Here is a 14,667-nt window from a genome sequence, read left to right as displayed (position 1 = left end):
GGAAGGCCAGAAGCTGCAAGCCAGAAACCCTTTGCCAGGACCTCCTTCCCAGCCTCTTGCTCATTTCCTCCTCCTGCTTCCAGAGTCAACCTCCTCCTCCTCGCACCTCCTGCCAGAGCTGGCTGCACCAACCCACATGTGCGTCACTTACTCCTCCACCCCAGACACAGCCCTGGATTCCGGATGTGGGAGAGCAGAAGAAGCTCTGAGCCCCCCCGAAGGAAAATCCTGCGGTTCTCCTCCCTCTGCCTCCCACCTCCCCAACAGCCTGGTCTTCCCAAAGGCACTGGGGGCAGAAGAGAGTTGCGCTGCTGAGGTTCCGAGTTCTAGAAGCGCAGACTCTTCTAGGAAATGGGTGTTTCCACCAGGTCAGGGTTCCCCAGACGTGGTTGCATTATTTTTATTAATTATTATTTCTTGTTTACACAGTCAGACAGGTGTTATTGACTGGTTTGTTTTATCCAGACATCGAGTCCTTCCCAAGGACCTGGGATGCCAGGATTTTATTGTCAATGGTTATAGATATCGTCGCAGAATATTATTATTATTATTATTATTTTACATTTATATCCCGCTCTTCCTCCAAGGAGCCCAGAGCGGTGTACTACATACTTAAGTTTATCCTCACAACAACCCTGTGAAGTAGGTTAGGCTGAGAGAGAAGTGACTGGCCCAGAGTCACCCAGCTAGTTTCATGGCTAAATGGGGATTTGAACTTGGGCAGCAAGCATGAATTGTCCCCTTTGCTAAGCAAGGCCTGTCCTGGTTTGCACTTGAATGGGAGACCATGTGGGTGAGCACTGTCAGCTCTTCCCCTTAGGGGATGGGGCTGCTCTGAGAAGATCACCTACATACTTGCATGCAGAAGGTTCCAGGTTCCCTCCCTGGCAGCATCTCCAAGATAGGGCTGAGAGAGATCCCTGCCTGCAACCGCTGCCAGCCTGGGTAGACAATACTGAGCCAGATGGACCAAGGGTCCGACTCGGTAGAAGGCAGATCCCTAGGTTCCAGTGCAGCTGCCTCAGGGAGCCAGATTCTCATTTGTGAGATCAACCTCTTACTAGAGACAGCATGGACAGAGCCCGTCCATGCGCCAGGTTCAGGAACAGAGCGCTTCCGGATGCAATTCTCTCCGTCTGGTTTTTGCTACCACCCTGGGTTCCCAAGTCCATAAAACGAGCCCTGTGGGATCCGACCGAAGCCGGCCCATCAAATCCAGCCTCCTGCTTCCCACAGTGGCCAACCAATTACCCTCTCCAGCCATTTGTCTCCGAGCAAAGAGTGTCCAGATATACTGCCCTTAGACATGGAGGATCCAGAAGGCTCTGCCTACCCCTCACCAACCACAGATCCTCCCCTCCTCACCACCACTTCCTTTCCCGCCACTTCTCTGCGGCTTCTTCCTCTGTGCAGCATTCCCCGATCGTTGTGGGGCTTGGGGTGGGGGGAGCGGAAGCCTAGTGCCGCTCATCCCACCCCACTGGGGAGCAGAAGCCTGAGAGCGCAGAGCGTGGCAGGCTATAAATAGGCTTCCCAAAGCTGGGCCAACTTCCCTTCCCGCTTCCCACGGCCTCCTTGGGAACAACTCCGGACGGCAAGGACTTCCCTCCGAGCGAGAGCGTGGAGGCCGCCTGGCTGCGGAGGGTGGGAGCCAGGTAGCCCCCGGGTGACCTCAGTGTGAGAGAGGTGGCGGGGCAGAGGGAGCATTCGAGCCCCCCCAACACACACACAGCCAAGAGCCTCACTCCCCTAAACAATCCCACAGCCCGATCTAGGGGAGGGAGGCAGCCGGTTCCCAGGGGCAGCAACAAGGCCCTTCTGTAAGGAGAACAGCCAGAGCGTGGGGGGGCGGTAGTCACCGCAGGCTACTTGTTGCCCCAGCGAGGGAGGCGGGACACACACGCTCAGGAAGTTAAGATGCAGGCTGAGGCTGGAGATGGAAAGAACCGGACAGCACTGCTGGGCGGATGGACCGGCCAGTAGAGTTGCCAGGCCCCCCCAGAATTCCGGGTTTCACCCGCTGGGATGTTGCCCAGATTATGGGAAACCCCTATATCGGGCAGCAGCAATATAGGAAGGTGCTGAAAGGCATCCTCTCATACTGCGCGGGAGAAGGCGATGGTAAACAGGCCTCTCAATCACAACACAACATTGTGACTACTTTGGAACTTCTGTCAACATTTCTCCCATTCATTGAGGACATCATATTTTGGACATGAACTACTGGATTCTACCTTTTCAGAAGGATACATAGAGACTATCTTTATGAAATTTTATGGATCATTTTTCATCTGTTTCATCAGAATATATAGATGTATTGATTTGGATTTATTACATATAATCTAGTCTGGTGAGTACGATTTTTAGCCATCCAGTTTTATTACTATGATATTAAAATACTAGTGTATAGCATTTTGATTCTTTTTTGATGTCTTGCTATTGGCGAATTCGAACAGGGTTTTGTTTTCTGCTCCAAGTCCAACACTAACCATTACACTAGCCCTCATTAAGGCAAGGCAAGGCATCACCTGCTTGGGCAGGCACTTCGTATTTTCTGGGGCCAACACTGACAATGCACAAGAGGAGACCACTTCATTTGCCACTGGAGTTGCAAGGATTGCTTCACTGGAAGCAGAGCAGATGCCTTTGGCACTGCCCACCAGAGATGCCCTCTCCACCCCAAACTTCTGCCATCCCAAGCAAATACCTGGCAGGCAGAGGCCTTGGCACGAGGATCAAAGATCCTAAGCTTCTTATCCTGAGGAGAGAGGGAAATTCCAGGAGTTAGAAGCACCCCCAAAAACCAAACTGAACAAGCCGTCCCCACAAGATGAGCCATGCCCCACTGGCCTGGGCGTGCACCCCTAGCCACACCCTTCCGAATAGGAATACAACAAATATTTATATACCGCTTTTCAACCAAACTTCCCAAAGCGGTTTACATAGCTATAAGTCAGGCATCCTCAAACTGCGGCCCTCCAGATGTTGCTGAACTACAACTCCCAGCATGTCGAGACACAATTTTTTGTGGCTGGGTATGCTGGAAGTTGTAGTTCAACAACATCTGGAGGGCCGCAGTTTGGGGATGCCTGCTATAAGTCAATGGTTTCCAACCAGGGCTCCTCCAGATGTTGCTGAACTACAACTCCCAGCATCCCCAACCACAAGCTGGCCCCTGGTGGCGCAGTGGTAAAACTGCCGCCCTGTAACCAGAAGGTTGCAAGTTCAATCCTGACCAGGGGCTCAAGGTTGACTCAGCCTTCCATCCTTCCGAGGTCGGTAAAATGAGTACCCAGAATGTTGGGGGCAATATGCTAAAATCATTGTAAACCGCTTAGAGAGCTCCGGCTATAGAGCGGTATATAAATGTAAGTGCTATTGCTATTGCTAGTTCATCAACATCTGGAGGAATCCAGGTTGGGAACCACTGCTATAATAAAACAGGAAGCAGAGGGCAGGGAGGGGCTCCGGACAATGCTCACCAGGCCAATTTAACTCGCTGTACATTAAACACATAATAGCTAGAGATCTGGTCTTGTGGTAGCAAGCATGAATTATCCCCTTTGCTAAGCAGGGTCTGCCATGGTTTGAATTTGAGTGGGAGACTGATTATTTTATTTTACTTATGTGTTCGATTTTTAGACCGCCCTTACAAAATAGCTCAGGGTGGTTCACAAACATCAAAGACCCTTTAAAACAATTTAAGAGCACTGGAAGGCCAGGCTGAACAGGTAGGTCTTTAGGGCTCTCCTAAATTCCAATAAAGAATTCAAATTACGGATGTCTGCAGGGAGCGCATTCCACAGTCCAGGAGCAGCTACAGAGAAGGCCAGCCTCTGGGTTGCCAGCAGACAAGCTGGTGGCAACTGGAGCCGGACCTCCTCAAATGATCTTAGCGTGCGGTGGGGATCAGACCGAAGAAGGCGCTCTCTAAGGTAACCTGGAGCTAAGCCGTTCAGGGCTTTAAAGGTAATAACCAGCACTTTGTATTTTGCTCGGAAACATATCGGCAGCCAGTGCAGCTGTTTCAAAACAGGCATAATATGGTCTCTCCAGAGACTATATGTGAGCATTGTATGTGAGCCTGCATGCAGAAGGTTCCATGTTCCCTCCCTGGCAGCATCTCCAAGATAGGGCTGAGAGAGAATCCTACCTGCAGCCTTGGAGAAGCTGCTACGCTGCCAGTCTGTGTAGACAAACCTGAGCTAGATGGACCAATGGTCTAACTTGGTATAAAGAAGCTTACTATGTTCCTAACTGGACTTTCTCCTTCTGAAAATAATAGAAATTGGATGTCCGAGAATCCCTGGTTGGGGCTACCTTTTAAACGTGACCCCGGGAACTCTCCCCCATCAAATGTTACTGTCTTGGCGCTGTAACGAGGTGACTGGTTTATGCTGCGACCTTCCTCCACTGCCTGTGGTTGGTGCCATAGAAAGGTTCTGGGTAGGGCTGTCCCAATTCCAGGGAGAGTCCTGACGGCTTCCATGGGGTAGAGTAGGGCAGGGGAGGGGAGCTTTTCAAGCAGCATGATTGAGACACTTGGAAAGCACAGCTTTTGTTAAGGCTGAGGGTTCTCCGTTTTGTTCCCAGGAGAAATCAGAAGGCAGATTGCAGCCGAGCATCCTTAGACAAGCTGGCACGAAAACCCAGCAACTACAGCGGCAGGTGGCCAAACGCGGCCACGCTCCCTGCTGCGCCAGAGGTGGCCTGCAGTGCAGAGATGGACTCCCTCTGTGCACCATTTGAGTAGGGGCGAAATGGTCCATAGGAAAATGAGTTCTCTGGCTGTCGTAGAAAGTTCCACCATTGCTACCTATCGCAAGTCCTAAGTTGGGGATAAGAGAATGAAGCATTGATAGATCAGGAAACTTCCCAGTTTTATTGCTACTTCATTCATTTTGTACTTGTGAGAGGTTTTCTACAAGGCAGCAGATTGTATGTGTATGGGTGTGGCGCCACCCAGTGTTCACTTGCAGTATACTCTCTCTGTGATCAGACTGTCAGGAATAAGCAGGGAGGGAACAGACACTCACTTGCTCCAGGGAACCCAGGGAGGGCAAGCAGGAGGCCTCCCCTGGCACCTGGCCTTAAAGCTGACCTCAGAGGCCTTTCCAGGCTGGACCTAGGACAGCAGCCCCTTGGCACCTGGGCTAGCTCAACACATCTTGGCCCAACCGTTCATTTCTGCAGCAGAGACCTTATATTTTATTTATTGAAACTTCAGGTCTCGTGTTTCTATCAGTTCTGATACTCAAAGTGTGTGCAAAATTCATTTAAAATTCTTTTTTAAAAACAAAGGTTAAAAAATATTTATTTATTTTTTTAAAAGATCAAATCTCCCTCCCCACAACATTCTAAAAGGAACAAGCAGTTCCCCTGGCACAGCAGCCAGAGCTCTGTGGGGACGACATTCAAGGAACACCTGGGCCTCACCTGCTCACCTGAGAAGCAAGCCCGGAAGAAGCTGCTTCCCCACAGTTGCCGCCCCCTTCCCACAACACTCACAGTACAAATCAGCTTCACCACCCACCTTGCAGGAAGTGCCCAGAAGGGAACCATCTGGTTTCCAAGCCACACTTTGGATCTGGTCATCATGACACTCTAGCTCTGGAGGAAACAAGAGGGCAGATCAGTTTCCCCAACAGGGATCACCAGGTGAGCCTAGCCATCACCTTTGAAACTGATTGGCTGAAGCCTCCACCTGTGGAGCTCCTTCTGCTTAAGTCTGATTGGACAAAACCTTTACCTGTGGACATTCTTATTGGGCAACTTAGGGTGCCACCCAAACCTTTAAGCTTGGTCCAAACTTCTTCAGGTAACCAAAAGGTGGAACAGGCCAGCTAAGTCAACAGACTCTTCATTGGTTACAAGGATATTGCCTAAGCACCAGTTTTCCCCATCACTTTCTCACATATATTGTTTTTGTAGTCTTGCTGCATCCATAAGTGTATTTTCATTTCTCCAGATCTGTAAACTGCCTGGGCACTGCATGTGCTAAAGTGAGGTAGGCCATTTTAAAGATTTAATTAATTAATTAATTAATTAATTATGCTGCCAGGTTTCTCAAGCCGGGGCTGAGGAGCCATTGCCGAGAGCTCACAAGCCACGTGACGGTTGCCATGCGACTGGGTCTTCTTGCGGTCCCTTCATTTCCTGCTTGCGCAAGACGCCCAGCCTGGAGTCTGCCTCCCCCACTTCCCCTTTTGCCATTATTAACAACAGTCTTTCCATTCCCACCTGACCTTGGGATCAACTGGCAATCTGTCTACCTTTCCCCTCTTCCCAGCCTCGCCTCAAAGGACATTTCAGTATTCAGGGGTTCTTGGGAACCAGTGCAGTCACCTTCCAAGTTTTTCAACCAGGCAAGAAACCTTCAATGTGGAGGCTGTCCCCCACTGTGTTGAAGCACAGTACTGGGCTTCTCTCCGTGCTAGGAGGGCCCTTTAAGAGAGGTCGAGGAAGAGAGAGCACCAGGACAGGCAACATGTCCCAGCATGTCGTGCACGCCATCCAAAATGGTGCAGGGGCTCAAAAGGGCTCCCTTTCCCTTAAAGGAGAAAGTGTCTTTTGGCACTGGCCAAAGTGGTGAGAAGAGTTACCTCTTCTGCATTATGCCAGAGGGGCTGTGCAGAGTATTCATCCCAATCAATTAGTGAGCCACACGTAGGGTTGATGGGGGCCCCCGGGCCTTACAATGAAGAACACTGAACCAGTAGGAAGCACGGGGGACTTCCGTATGGAGTGGAGAGAGTGGAAAGAGAGAAATGTTTCTCCCTCTCTCACAACACTAGGACCAGGGGCCATCCCATGAAACGGAAGGCCAGGAAATTTAGGACCGACAAGCGGAAGGACTTTTCCACACAGCCCATAATTAACGTATGGAATTCTCTGCCACAGGATGTGGTGATGGCCACTAGCTCGGATGGCTTTAAAAGGGACTTAGACAAAGTCATGGTAGAGAGATCTATCAGTGGCTACTAGTTTGTGACTAATATAGCCCAGCCTCAGAGGGAAGATGCCTCTGAATACCAGTTGCAGGGGAGCAGCAACAGCAGGAGAGGGGGCAAACCCTCACCCCTGCCTTTGGGCTTCCCGGAGGCATCTGGTGGGCTACTGTGGGAAACAGGATGCTGGTCTAGAAGGGCCATGAGCCTGATCCAGCAGGGCTGTTCTTATGACTTCTATCCTCAGCTGCAGCAGAACACCAGAGCACTTTACAAACACACCGTATAGGGTGGATCTTTGCTTTCCCACACTTAAATTCTTCTTGTAGTGGCCAAGGAAGGAAGGCAAAGAGGGTCAGTGCAAAGCCCCGCTGGAGCCAAGCTTGGCATTTGATTAAAAGCAGGTTCTAGGAGGGGAGCAACAGGCAGGCGACTTAGTGTGTTGCTGCAAGTACAGTGAGTTTTGTGGCAACTTAAAAAGCTGAAGGCATTCAGGCAAGAACTCCTGTGTACTGAAAACAAGGCAAACTAACACAAAAGGACAAGGAGCAGCCATGGAAGGACATGGGTTCCTTCCAAGTGGCCAGAACGTTGTGCTGCTCTAAGGAATGCCAGAGAATGGCTCTTGAAATGTGCGGGTTCCTTCCAAAGGGCCATAAGGATGCACTGAATTTCTGAATGGCCATTCCTTAGAGCAGGACTGCACAACTTTGGCCCTCCAGCTGCTGCTGGACTACAATTCCCACCCACCCCAGCCATAGTAGCCTATAGTCAGGGACTATGGCAGTTGTAGTCCAACATCTGCAGGTAAACTGAAGTTGTGCAGCCCTACCTTTTAGCATGCCTTGCCTCTGCCCAAAGAAAGCTTCTCCCTCAAAAAAATCTGTCTTTCAGATGCTACAAGACTCTTCACTGGTACACTAAGCAAACATGCTTCAGTTGACACCTGCACAGAATGTATCCTGCCTCCTAGGTGTATACACAAAATTTGCTTGAATAGATTCAAATTCAAAACCACTGAAAAGAGTGGAAATTCATTAAAATCTATTCAAATTCGCACGAAGTCAAATCAAATTTGGTCAAATTCGATTCGACTTTGGGTGACTGGGAATCAATTCGAGCGAATTTTGTGCACATCCCTTCTGCCTTCAAAAGGGTAAGAATATTTTAGTCGCAGAAAAGCCATCTCTTTCGTAGGGCTGCAAGATCCTGGAACACCCAGCCTCACTATAGGCGGCTCTTCCAGCCCCTTGAGAAATGAGGGCCTGCCTCACCACTGGACATACCTGCCCGGGGCTGTCGCTGCTCCACATCCCAAATTTTGACCATTCTCCGAGCCCCGCTGGCTAGGATGCCATCTGCCGTGGGGTGGAAAAGGACGACGGTGACCTGGCTCCCCTCTTGCCCCAGGGTCACGTGTGGGGAAGATGACACATCTTGGCTGGAATCGAGGAGACGCCACACCTTCACCTGCAGGGCAACACACATGCACTCAGCAAGACACCACCAGGACAGCCTAGCAGAGAAGGGCCTTCCCACTCAAGAGACTGAATGATAGGCTCAGCAGAACCTACCAGGAGCCACAAGGATGCAGCACAACACAGCACTCCAGGGCAGAGCTGTGCCACTTTCTTTATGGGTCCGGCTCTCTCCAATCTAGGGATAGACTGCTACAACATTAGAGTTGGAAGCAGTGTTCACTGGAACAGGGACTCCTAAATGTTGACTACAACTCCCAGTATCCCCAGCTGCAGTGGCCTTCAGCTGGGGATACTGGGAGTTGTAGTCAACATCTGAGAATCCCTGGTTGGAAGGGACCTTGGATGCCTTCTAGTCCAGCCCCTTGCTCAGTGCAGGAAACTGCGACAACATCCCTGACATGTGGCCAGCCAGCTTCCGAAGGAAGACCTCCAGTGAAGAAAAGCCCATCAATGCATGAGGCAGACGGTTACAATGTCTAACAGACTTTACAGTTAAGAAATTCTTCCAAATGGCTAGCCTGAATCTGCTCCCTTCAGCCTATGAGTTCTGGTCCTGCCCTCAGGAGCAGCAGAGAATAAGTCATTGGAACATAGGACATCACCATATACTGCATCAGACCACTGGTCCATCTGTCTTGTCTACACAGACTGGCAGCAGCTTCTCCAAGGTTGCAGGCAGGAATCTCTCTCAGTCCTATCTTGGAGATGCTGCCAGGGAGGGAACCTGGGACCTGGATGCTCTTGCCAGAGCAGCCCCATCCCCTGAGGGAGGAATATCTTCCAGTGCTCACACTTCTAGTCTCCCTTTCATATGCCATCAGGGCGGACCCTGCTTAGCTAAGGGGACAAGTCATGCTGGCTACCACAAGGCCAGCTCTCCTCCCTCTTCTATGCAGCAGGCCTTCACAAGCGGGAAACCTTTCTTAGCAAGATACTGCCCAGGTCTGCATCTCCCCCGCCCCTCCGCCCCCCAGCACTTGCAGTCAGTGGACACTGCATTTTTCCTGGTCTCAGAAGTGAGCTATTTTGTGCCCAAATGCAATTCCACTCCCTTTAATAAGGGAGTCCAGCTAGGCACTGCGACACGGACCACGGCTGCAATGGGGTCACCAACTACGTTTTCCGGTTTTGGAATGTGCCATGATCAACATCCTCCCACCTCGCTTCCCCCACTGCTGTCCTTGGCAGGGACTTGCTGAAATTAGCTTGCAAAGTTAAAAAGTAGCCAGGAGTAGCTTGGACCAGCTTGATAGCAGCAATCCTATTCCCACCCCCCACCCCCAATCCTTCCCAGTAGCACCAGATCTTTCTGGTGCATGGTGAGTGGGGAATAGATAGCAGAGAGGCACTCTGAGGTGTTGCTGTCTGCTCCCCAGCCACAAATGCAGCCAGGCAGCGATCATGGGGTGAGAGAGCTTGCAGGACCCTCGGCTTCAGAAGGGGCCCTTAAATTTGTACTCACAAGTTCATCAGTGGAGCCTGTGGCCAGAAGCTGCTCATCAAAGGGGGAGAAGTCAAAGTCTGTCACTGCATCTGGACGAGAGAGAGAGAGAGAGCGCTATGCACATTGAGTCTAAGCTGCAGGTTCCAATCACCAGCATGAGAGAGATGAAAGCCAGCATGGTGTAGTGGTTAGAGTGCTGGACTAGGACCAGGGAGACCCGAGTTCAAATCCCCATTCAGCCATGAAACTAGCTGAGTGACTCTGGGCCAGTCGCTTCTCTCTCAGCCTAACCTACTTCACAGGGTTGTTGTGAAAGAGAAACTCAAGTATGTAGTGCACCGCTCTGGGCTCCTTGGAGGAAGAGTGGGATATAAATGTAAAAATAGATAGAGAAAATAGATAGATAATCATCAGAGCAAAGAAGTGCTCTGCTGGGTCAGTCCAGGTCCATCTAAACTAGGCCTGCACAACATAAGGCCCAGGGCCAGACCTGGCCTGCAGGGGACTTTTTTTGCGGGCCCGCAGGCTGGAATATCCTGCAGCAACAGCACCCCAGAAAGGCCGACGGTCACCCTTGGGGTCAGGTTACAGTGACTGAATAGGAAGAGGGCCTATTTTCAGGCCACAATCTCTAGCTAAAATTGTAGCTCCCTTAGCAAAGGGAAAAGATCCACCAGTAATAATGTAATGTAATGACAGCATATGTAATAATTAATTTCAATGTATTAGCGTGCTGGAAATTGACCTCGACTCTTGAATACCATGCCGTGGTTGGTTCCAGCCCACTAGGGCGTTTGAGTTGTGCAGCCCTGATCTAAACCACAAACCCGTTTCTAACAGTGCTCAGTGGGATGCTGCCAACAGTCCCACAAACAAGACACTCATAGACTTCCATTCCCGGACCCTTTTAAAAACCCATCTTAAGCCAAAGGCCACCACCAAATACTGGGACGGGTTTCTAGAAGCAGGTACTGGGTGAAGACTTTTTCGCCATCTTGAACCTCCTGCTAAATCTGTTCCATTGAGTGACTCTGAATTCTAGTATTGTGAGGAGGGGGAGAAAAACTGTTCTTTATCCAGCTCAGTTTTGTAAACTGACATTCTCCCCGCCCCATTCTTGTTTTTCTAAATTAAAAAGACCCAATGATTGTAGCCTTTCCTCATACGAAACATGATCTAGCCCAGGGTTGTTAACCTTGGATTCCCAGAAGGTTGTTGTTGTTTACTACAACTCCCATCATCCCCTGCCACAATGGGATGGCCGTGGTGGCAGGGGACAACTGGAGTTGTAGTGCAAACACACCTGGGGACCCAAGGTTAAGAACCACTGGGCTAGCCCCCTGATCATTCTGGTTGGCCTCTTCTAGCTCCGTGAAACCAGACTGCCATGCAGTATTCAGATATAGTCACACAATGATAGAGGCTCCATGCAGGGGCGTAAGTATAATAGGGCAAGGGGAGACAGTTGTCTGGGGGCCCACTGCCTTGGGAGGGCCCCCAAAGGCAAGTCACATGACTGATTCCCCCAGCCGCGTCCCCCCCCTCCGGCTTCCTTCAGTTGTATTCATCCTTGGGGTTATCTTTTTAACGAAAGGCGGTATATAAATGCAAAAATAAATAAATAAATAAATAAATAAAATCCTCCGAAACTGATGGGAGTGTTAAGCCCTGGAGCTACCAGAACAGCAGGTCTTTCTCGAGGACCATGACATGACTTGCATCGTCCACAATTTACAAAACCTTTTAAGAAATCATTTAGGATGATGTTCTATTGGGGCACATAGGTTTGGCTCTGGGCCCACTACCACCTTGCTACACCCCTGGTTCCATGCCCAGCAGATCAAATAGGCGATGGGTCTCTAGATACCCCTTTGCAGACCCCAACAGAGAACAGGGAAAAACAAGACTTCCATATCTGCAAACCAAGCCTCTTTGCCAGTCTGGAGGACAGCGCCCCACCCGCAACATCCGTTTCTGCGAAGGGAAGAATATTTGTCTGGCACCAGAGCCGACATCTGCAAGAAGCTGGCAGCGCCTTTCAAAGCCCCGCCAGCTGCACAGGCCTCCCGGATCCTGCAACCAGCAGATCTGGCACAAGGACGGCCCCCTTGGCGGAGCCCCGGCTTGGCACACCAGCCAACACGGAGCTGCCTGGATCTCCGTCACGAGGGCAACCCGGAGAGGGCGTCTGGCACCGCAATGAGCAGCCTCCTCGAGGCATCTGGCCTGCCCGGGGAAAGTAGGTCGCAATGCAATTGTCCGTTTCCACAGGACTACAGAGAGAGGGGGCAAGAGAGAGAGAGAGAGAGAGCCCACGAGGCCGCAGGGGATGCATTCCAGGGGACGCTTGGCCTCCGTTCAGACAGGATGCGTTTCCTGCGAAAAGTGCCACCCTGCGGCATTCCCAGCAACGGCTCTTCTCTTGCTGCCTTCGCTCCCTCCTTCAGCCACAGAGGCCATGAGGAAAATGGGGTTGCCCCTGGCCCTCCCCTCTGCTCTGACCCCACAAGCAGCCCAATCTCTGAAGGGCTCGTGGGCCTTGCCGGGCTTGAGCTGAAAGGCCCTTTGTCCGGCTCCCTTGAATGCAGAGCAGCGCCACAGAGCTCTGTGGAAAGAGGAGGGGGAGGAATCGCTGGCCCCCCGGAGGCAGGGCAGGACGGACAGAGCTCAGCCAGGTCCTCCTCTGCACCCTCTGCCGTCGGGAAGCCCTTCGCTAACTGCTGCAGGCTGCAGAAGACAGGCTCTTACCCGGGCTTCCTGTGAGGACTGGGAAGCCAAGGAGTAAGCACTGTGCCAAGAACAAGCAGGCAGGCCCCTGCCCCAAGGGCCTTACAATCTAAACACATGGGAGAAAGAGGAAGGTGTGGAATGGAGGGAGGGAGAGTAAAGTGGAGGGCGATTTGAAGACGCCACTGAAACGAGCCAGGAGAGTTGCATGTGCCTCAGTTTCCTTTCAGGAGAGAATGGAGATCAAGGAGTTGGGCCCAAAGGTTTGCAGAGAAGGCGGGCTTTAAGAACGGAGAAGCAAGGAAGGAAGCGTCCCATTGTGGTCCGGCAGGGGCAGGGAAGGAGGGAGGGGGTGAAGTGGGCCGAGGGAGCAGGAGACCTTGGGATGGCCAAAGGTGATGGAACTGGAGGAGCAAAGGTCATCAGGCTGGGGGTCATCATTCTTAAAGCCATCCAGGCTGTTGGCTGTCACCACATCTTGTGGCAGAGAATTCCATAGGTTAATTAGGCATTGAGTGAAAAGGTACTAATACAATCTTTTGTTTCCCTTTCCTTGTCCATCTGGCAGAAGAGGCTTCCAAAAGGCCTGCTAGCCTCCAGTCTTACCCGAGTGGCAACACAGCTGAGACACAGTCCTCTTGCCGCCGTTCTCTCTCTCCAGAGGCACAATGCCCAGTATACCTGGAAGGAGGAACAAGCAGACGGTCACATGCCCCAAGCCTTGGCAGCCTCCCCAAGGAGTCAGATTGTTCAAACCTACCCAGGTAGGAGGCACCAGCGTGCACCAGTGGAAGCCACAGAACTGCCCGCCCCCCACCAACTCCAGGAGACCAGATGGGCCCAACTTAGGCTCTGGGCGACTAGGTCAGCATTGACTCCCCGGATCAAGTCAGCCCTAGATGCTATAGCTGAGGCCTGCATAGGAACCTGCCATTCACCGAGTCAGACCATGGTTCCATCAAGCTCAGTATTGTCTACACAGACTGGCAGCGGCTTCTCCCAGGTTGCAAGCAGGAGTCTCTCTTGTCCCTATCCTGGAGATGCCAGGGAGGGAACTTGGAACCTTCTGCATGCAAGCCTGCATGTGCTCTTCCCAGAGCAGCCCCATCCCCTGAGGGAAATATCTCACAGTGCTTGCACATGTGGTCTCCCATTCAAATGCAAACCAGGGTGGAGCCTGCTTTGCAAAGGAGACAAGTCATGCTTGCTACCACAAGACCAGCTCTCCAGAAATGGGAACTGGAGCTAGAGACCAAGCAGCCCGCGGTATGTCCCCTTCTCTCCCTGATCCTGCACAAAGGAATCAGCCTCGACATCCCCACTGGACTTAGGAGTCCTGCAACCCTCCACCAGGTTTCTGGCTCCGGGGTTGTGTGAACTACCCGAGAGACACTTTGTGCAAAACAATCTAGGAAGGAACCTCTGGGAGAGGGAAGGGCACCCTGCAAAACCTGAACTCTGTCAGCAGCCTCAGGAAGCCTGAGCAACACGGACGCATCCCTCCCCACAGAACCGAGGGAGCCTTGCAGGGATGCTTTCTGCACTATTAACTTGCAATTTTGCCTCCCAGGGGCTCTGCCACCACCCACAGATAAACAGCTGAAGGCTGCTGCTGGCAACAAGGACAGCATGATCAGAATCCCTGCCGCTTTCCCCGAGGCAGAGCTTGGCCACACGCCCAGGCGCTGCACCCCGGAATCCGATCAGAGCAGCAGGGCACCTTCAGGACATTCTGCATGTCAAGTCTGCACAGGAGAACGTGGTTCGCCAGCAGGTCAAAGTGCATGCAGCACGCAAGCACGGCCCGCTGCGGTGATCAGAGCTGCCACCACAGGGCAGGGCAAGGCCCAGACAACTCCTTACCTGCCGAGTCTGTGTTGAACACAATCCTCTGCCGGCTGGCCTTGATGTGGTCCCCTGGCGCTGTTGAGCTGCTGCCGCGGATGTCTCCAATCCAGGCCTGCAACCCAGAAAGGAAGTTGACCTTGTTGATTTCTGTTGATTAGTTTTTATTACCACCACTACTACTACTACTACTAATATTAATAAACAACTGCTCCTCAACCAA

General features: G+C 51.7%; 1 protein-coding gene across 3 annotated transcripts in view; it reads right to left on the bottom strand.

The window, feature by feature from the left end:
- CORO7 (coronin 7) overlaps positions 1-14,667 on the bottom strand; it is an 87,303-nt gene that overhangs the window by 69,009 nt on the left and 3,627 nt on the right. For all 3 annotated transcript variants that reach the window (XM_053276026.1, XM_053276025.1, XM_053276024.1), the window contains exons 2-7: positions 14,463-14,559; positions 13,206-13,280; positions 9,891-9,961; positions 8,234-8,417; positions 5,534-5,610; positions 2,708-2,758 (exon numbers count right to left, since the gene is read on the bottom strand). In XM_053276026.1, the coding sequence (XP_053132001.1) occupies positions 2,708-2,758; positions 5,534-5,610; positions 8,234-8,276 (171 nt within the window). In that variant the 5' untranslated portion in view covers positions 8,277-8,417; positions 9,891-9,961; positions 13,206-13,280; positions 14,463-14,559. The remainder of the gene's footprint in view (positions 1-2,707; positions 2,759-5,533; positions 5,611-8,233; positions 8,418-9,890; positions 9,962-13,205; positions 13,281-14,462; positions 14,560-14,667) is intronic.

The sequence above is a fragment of the Hemicordylus capensis genome, chromosome 13, assembly GCF_027244095.1.
Source record: "Hemicordylus capensis ecotype Gifberg chromosome 13, rHemCap1.1.pri, whole genome shotgun sequence".
Lineage (NCBI taxonomy): Eukaryota > Metazoa > Chordata > Lepidosauria > Squamata > Cordylidae > Hemicordylus > Hemicordylus capensis.
The sequence above is the reverse complement of the archived record's forward strand: the minus strand, read 5'-3'. Positions and strand labels throughout refer to the sequence as shown.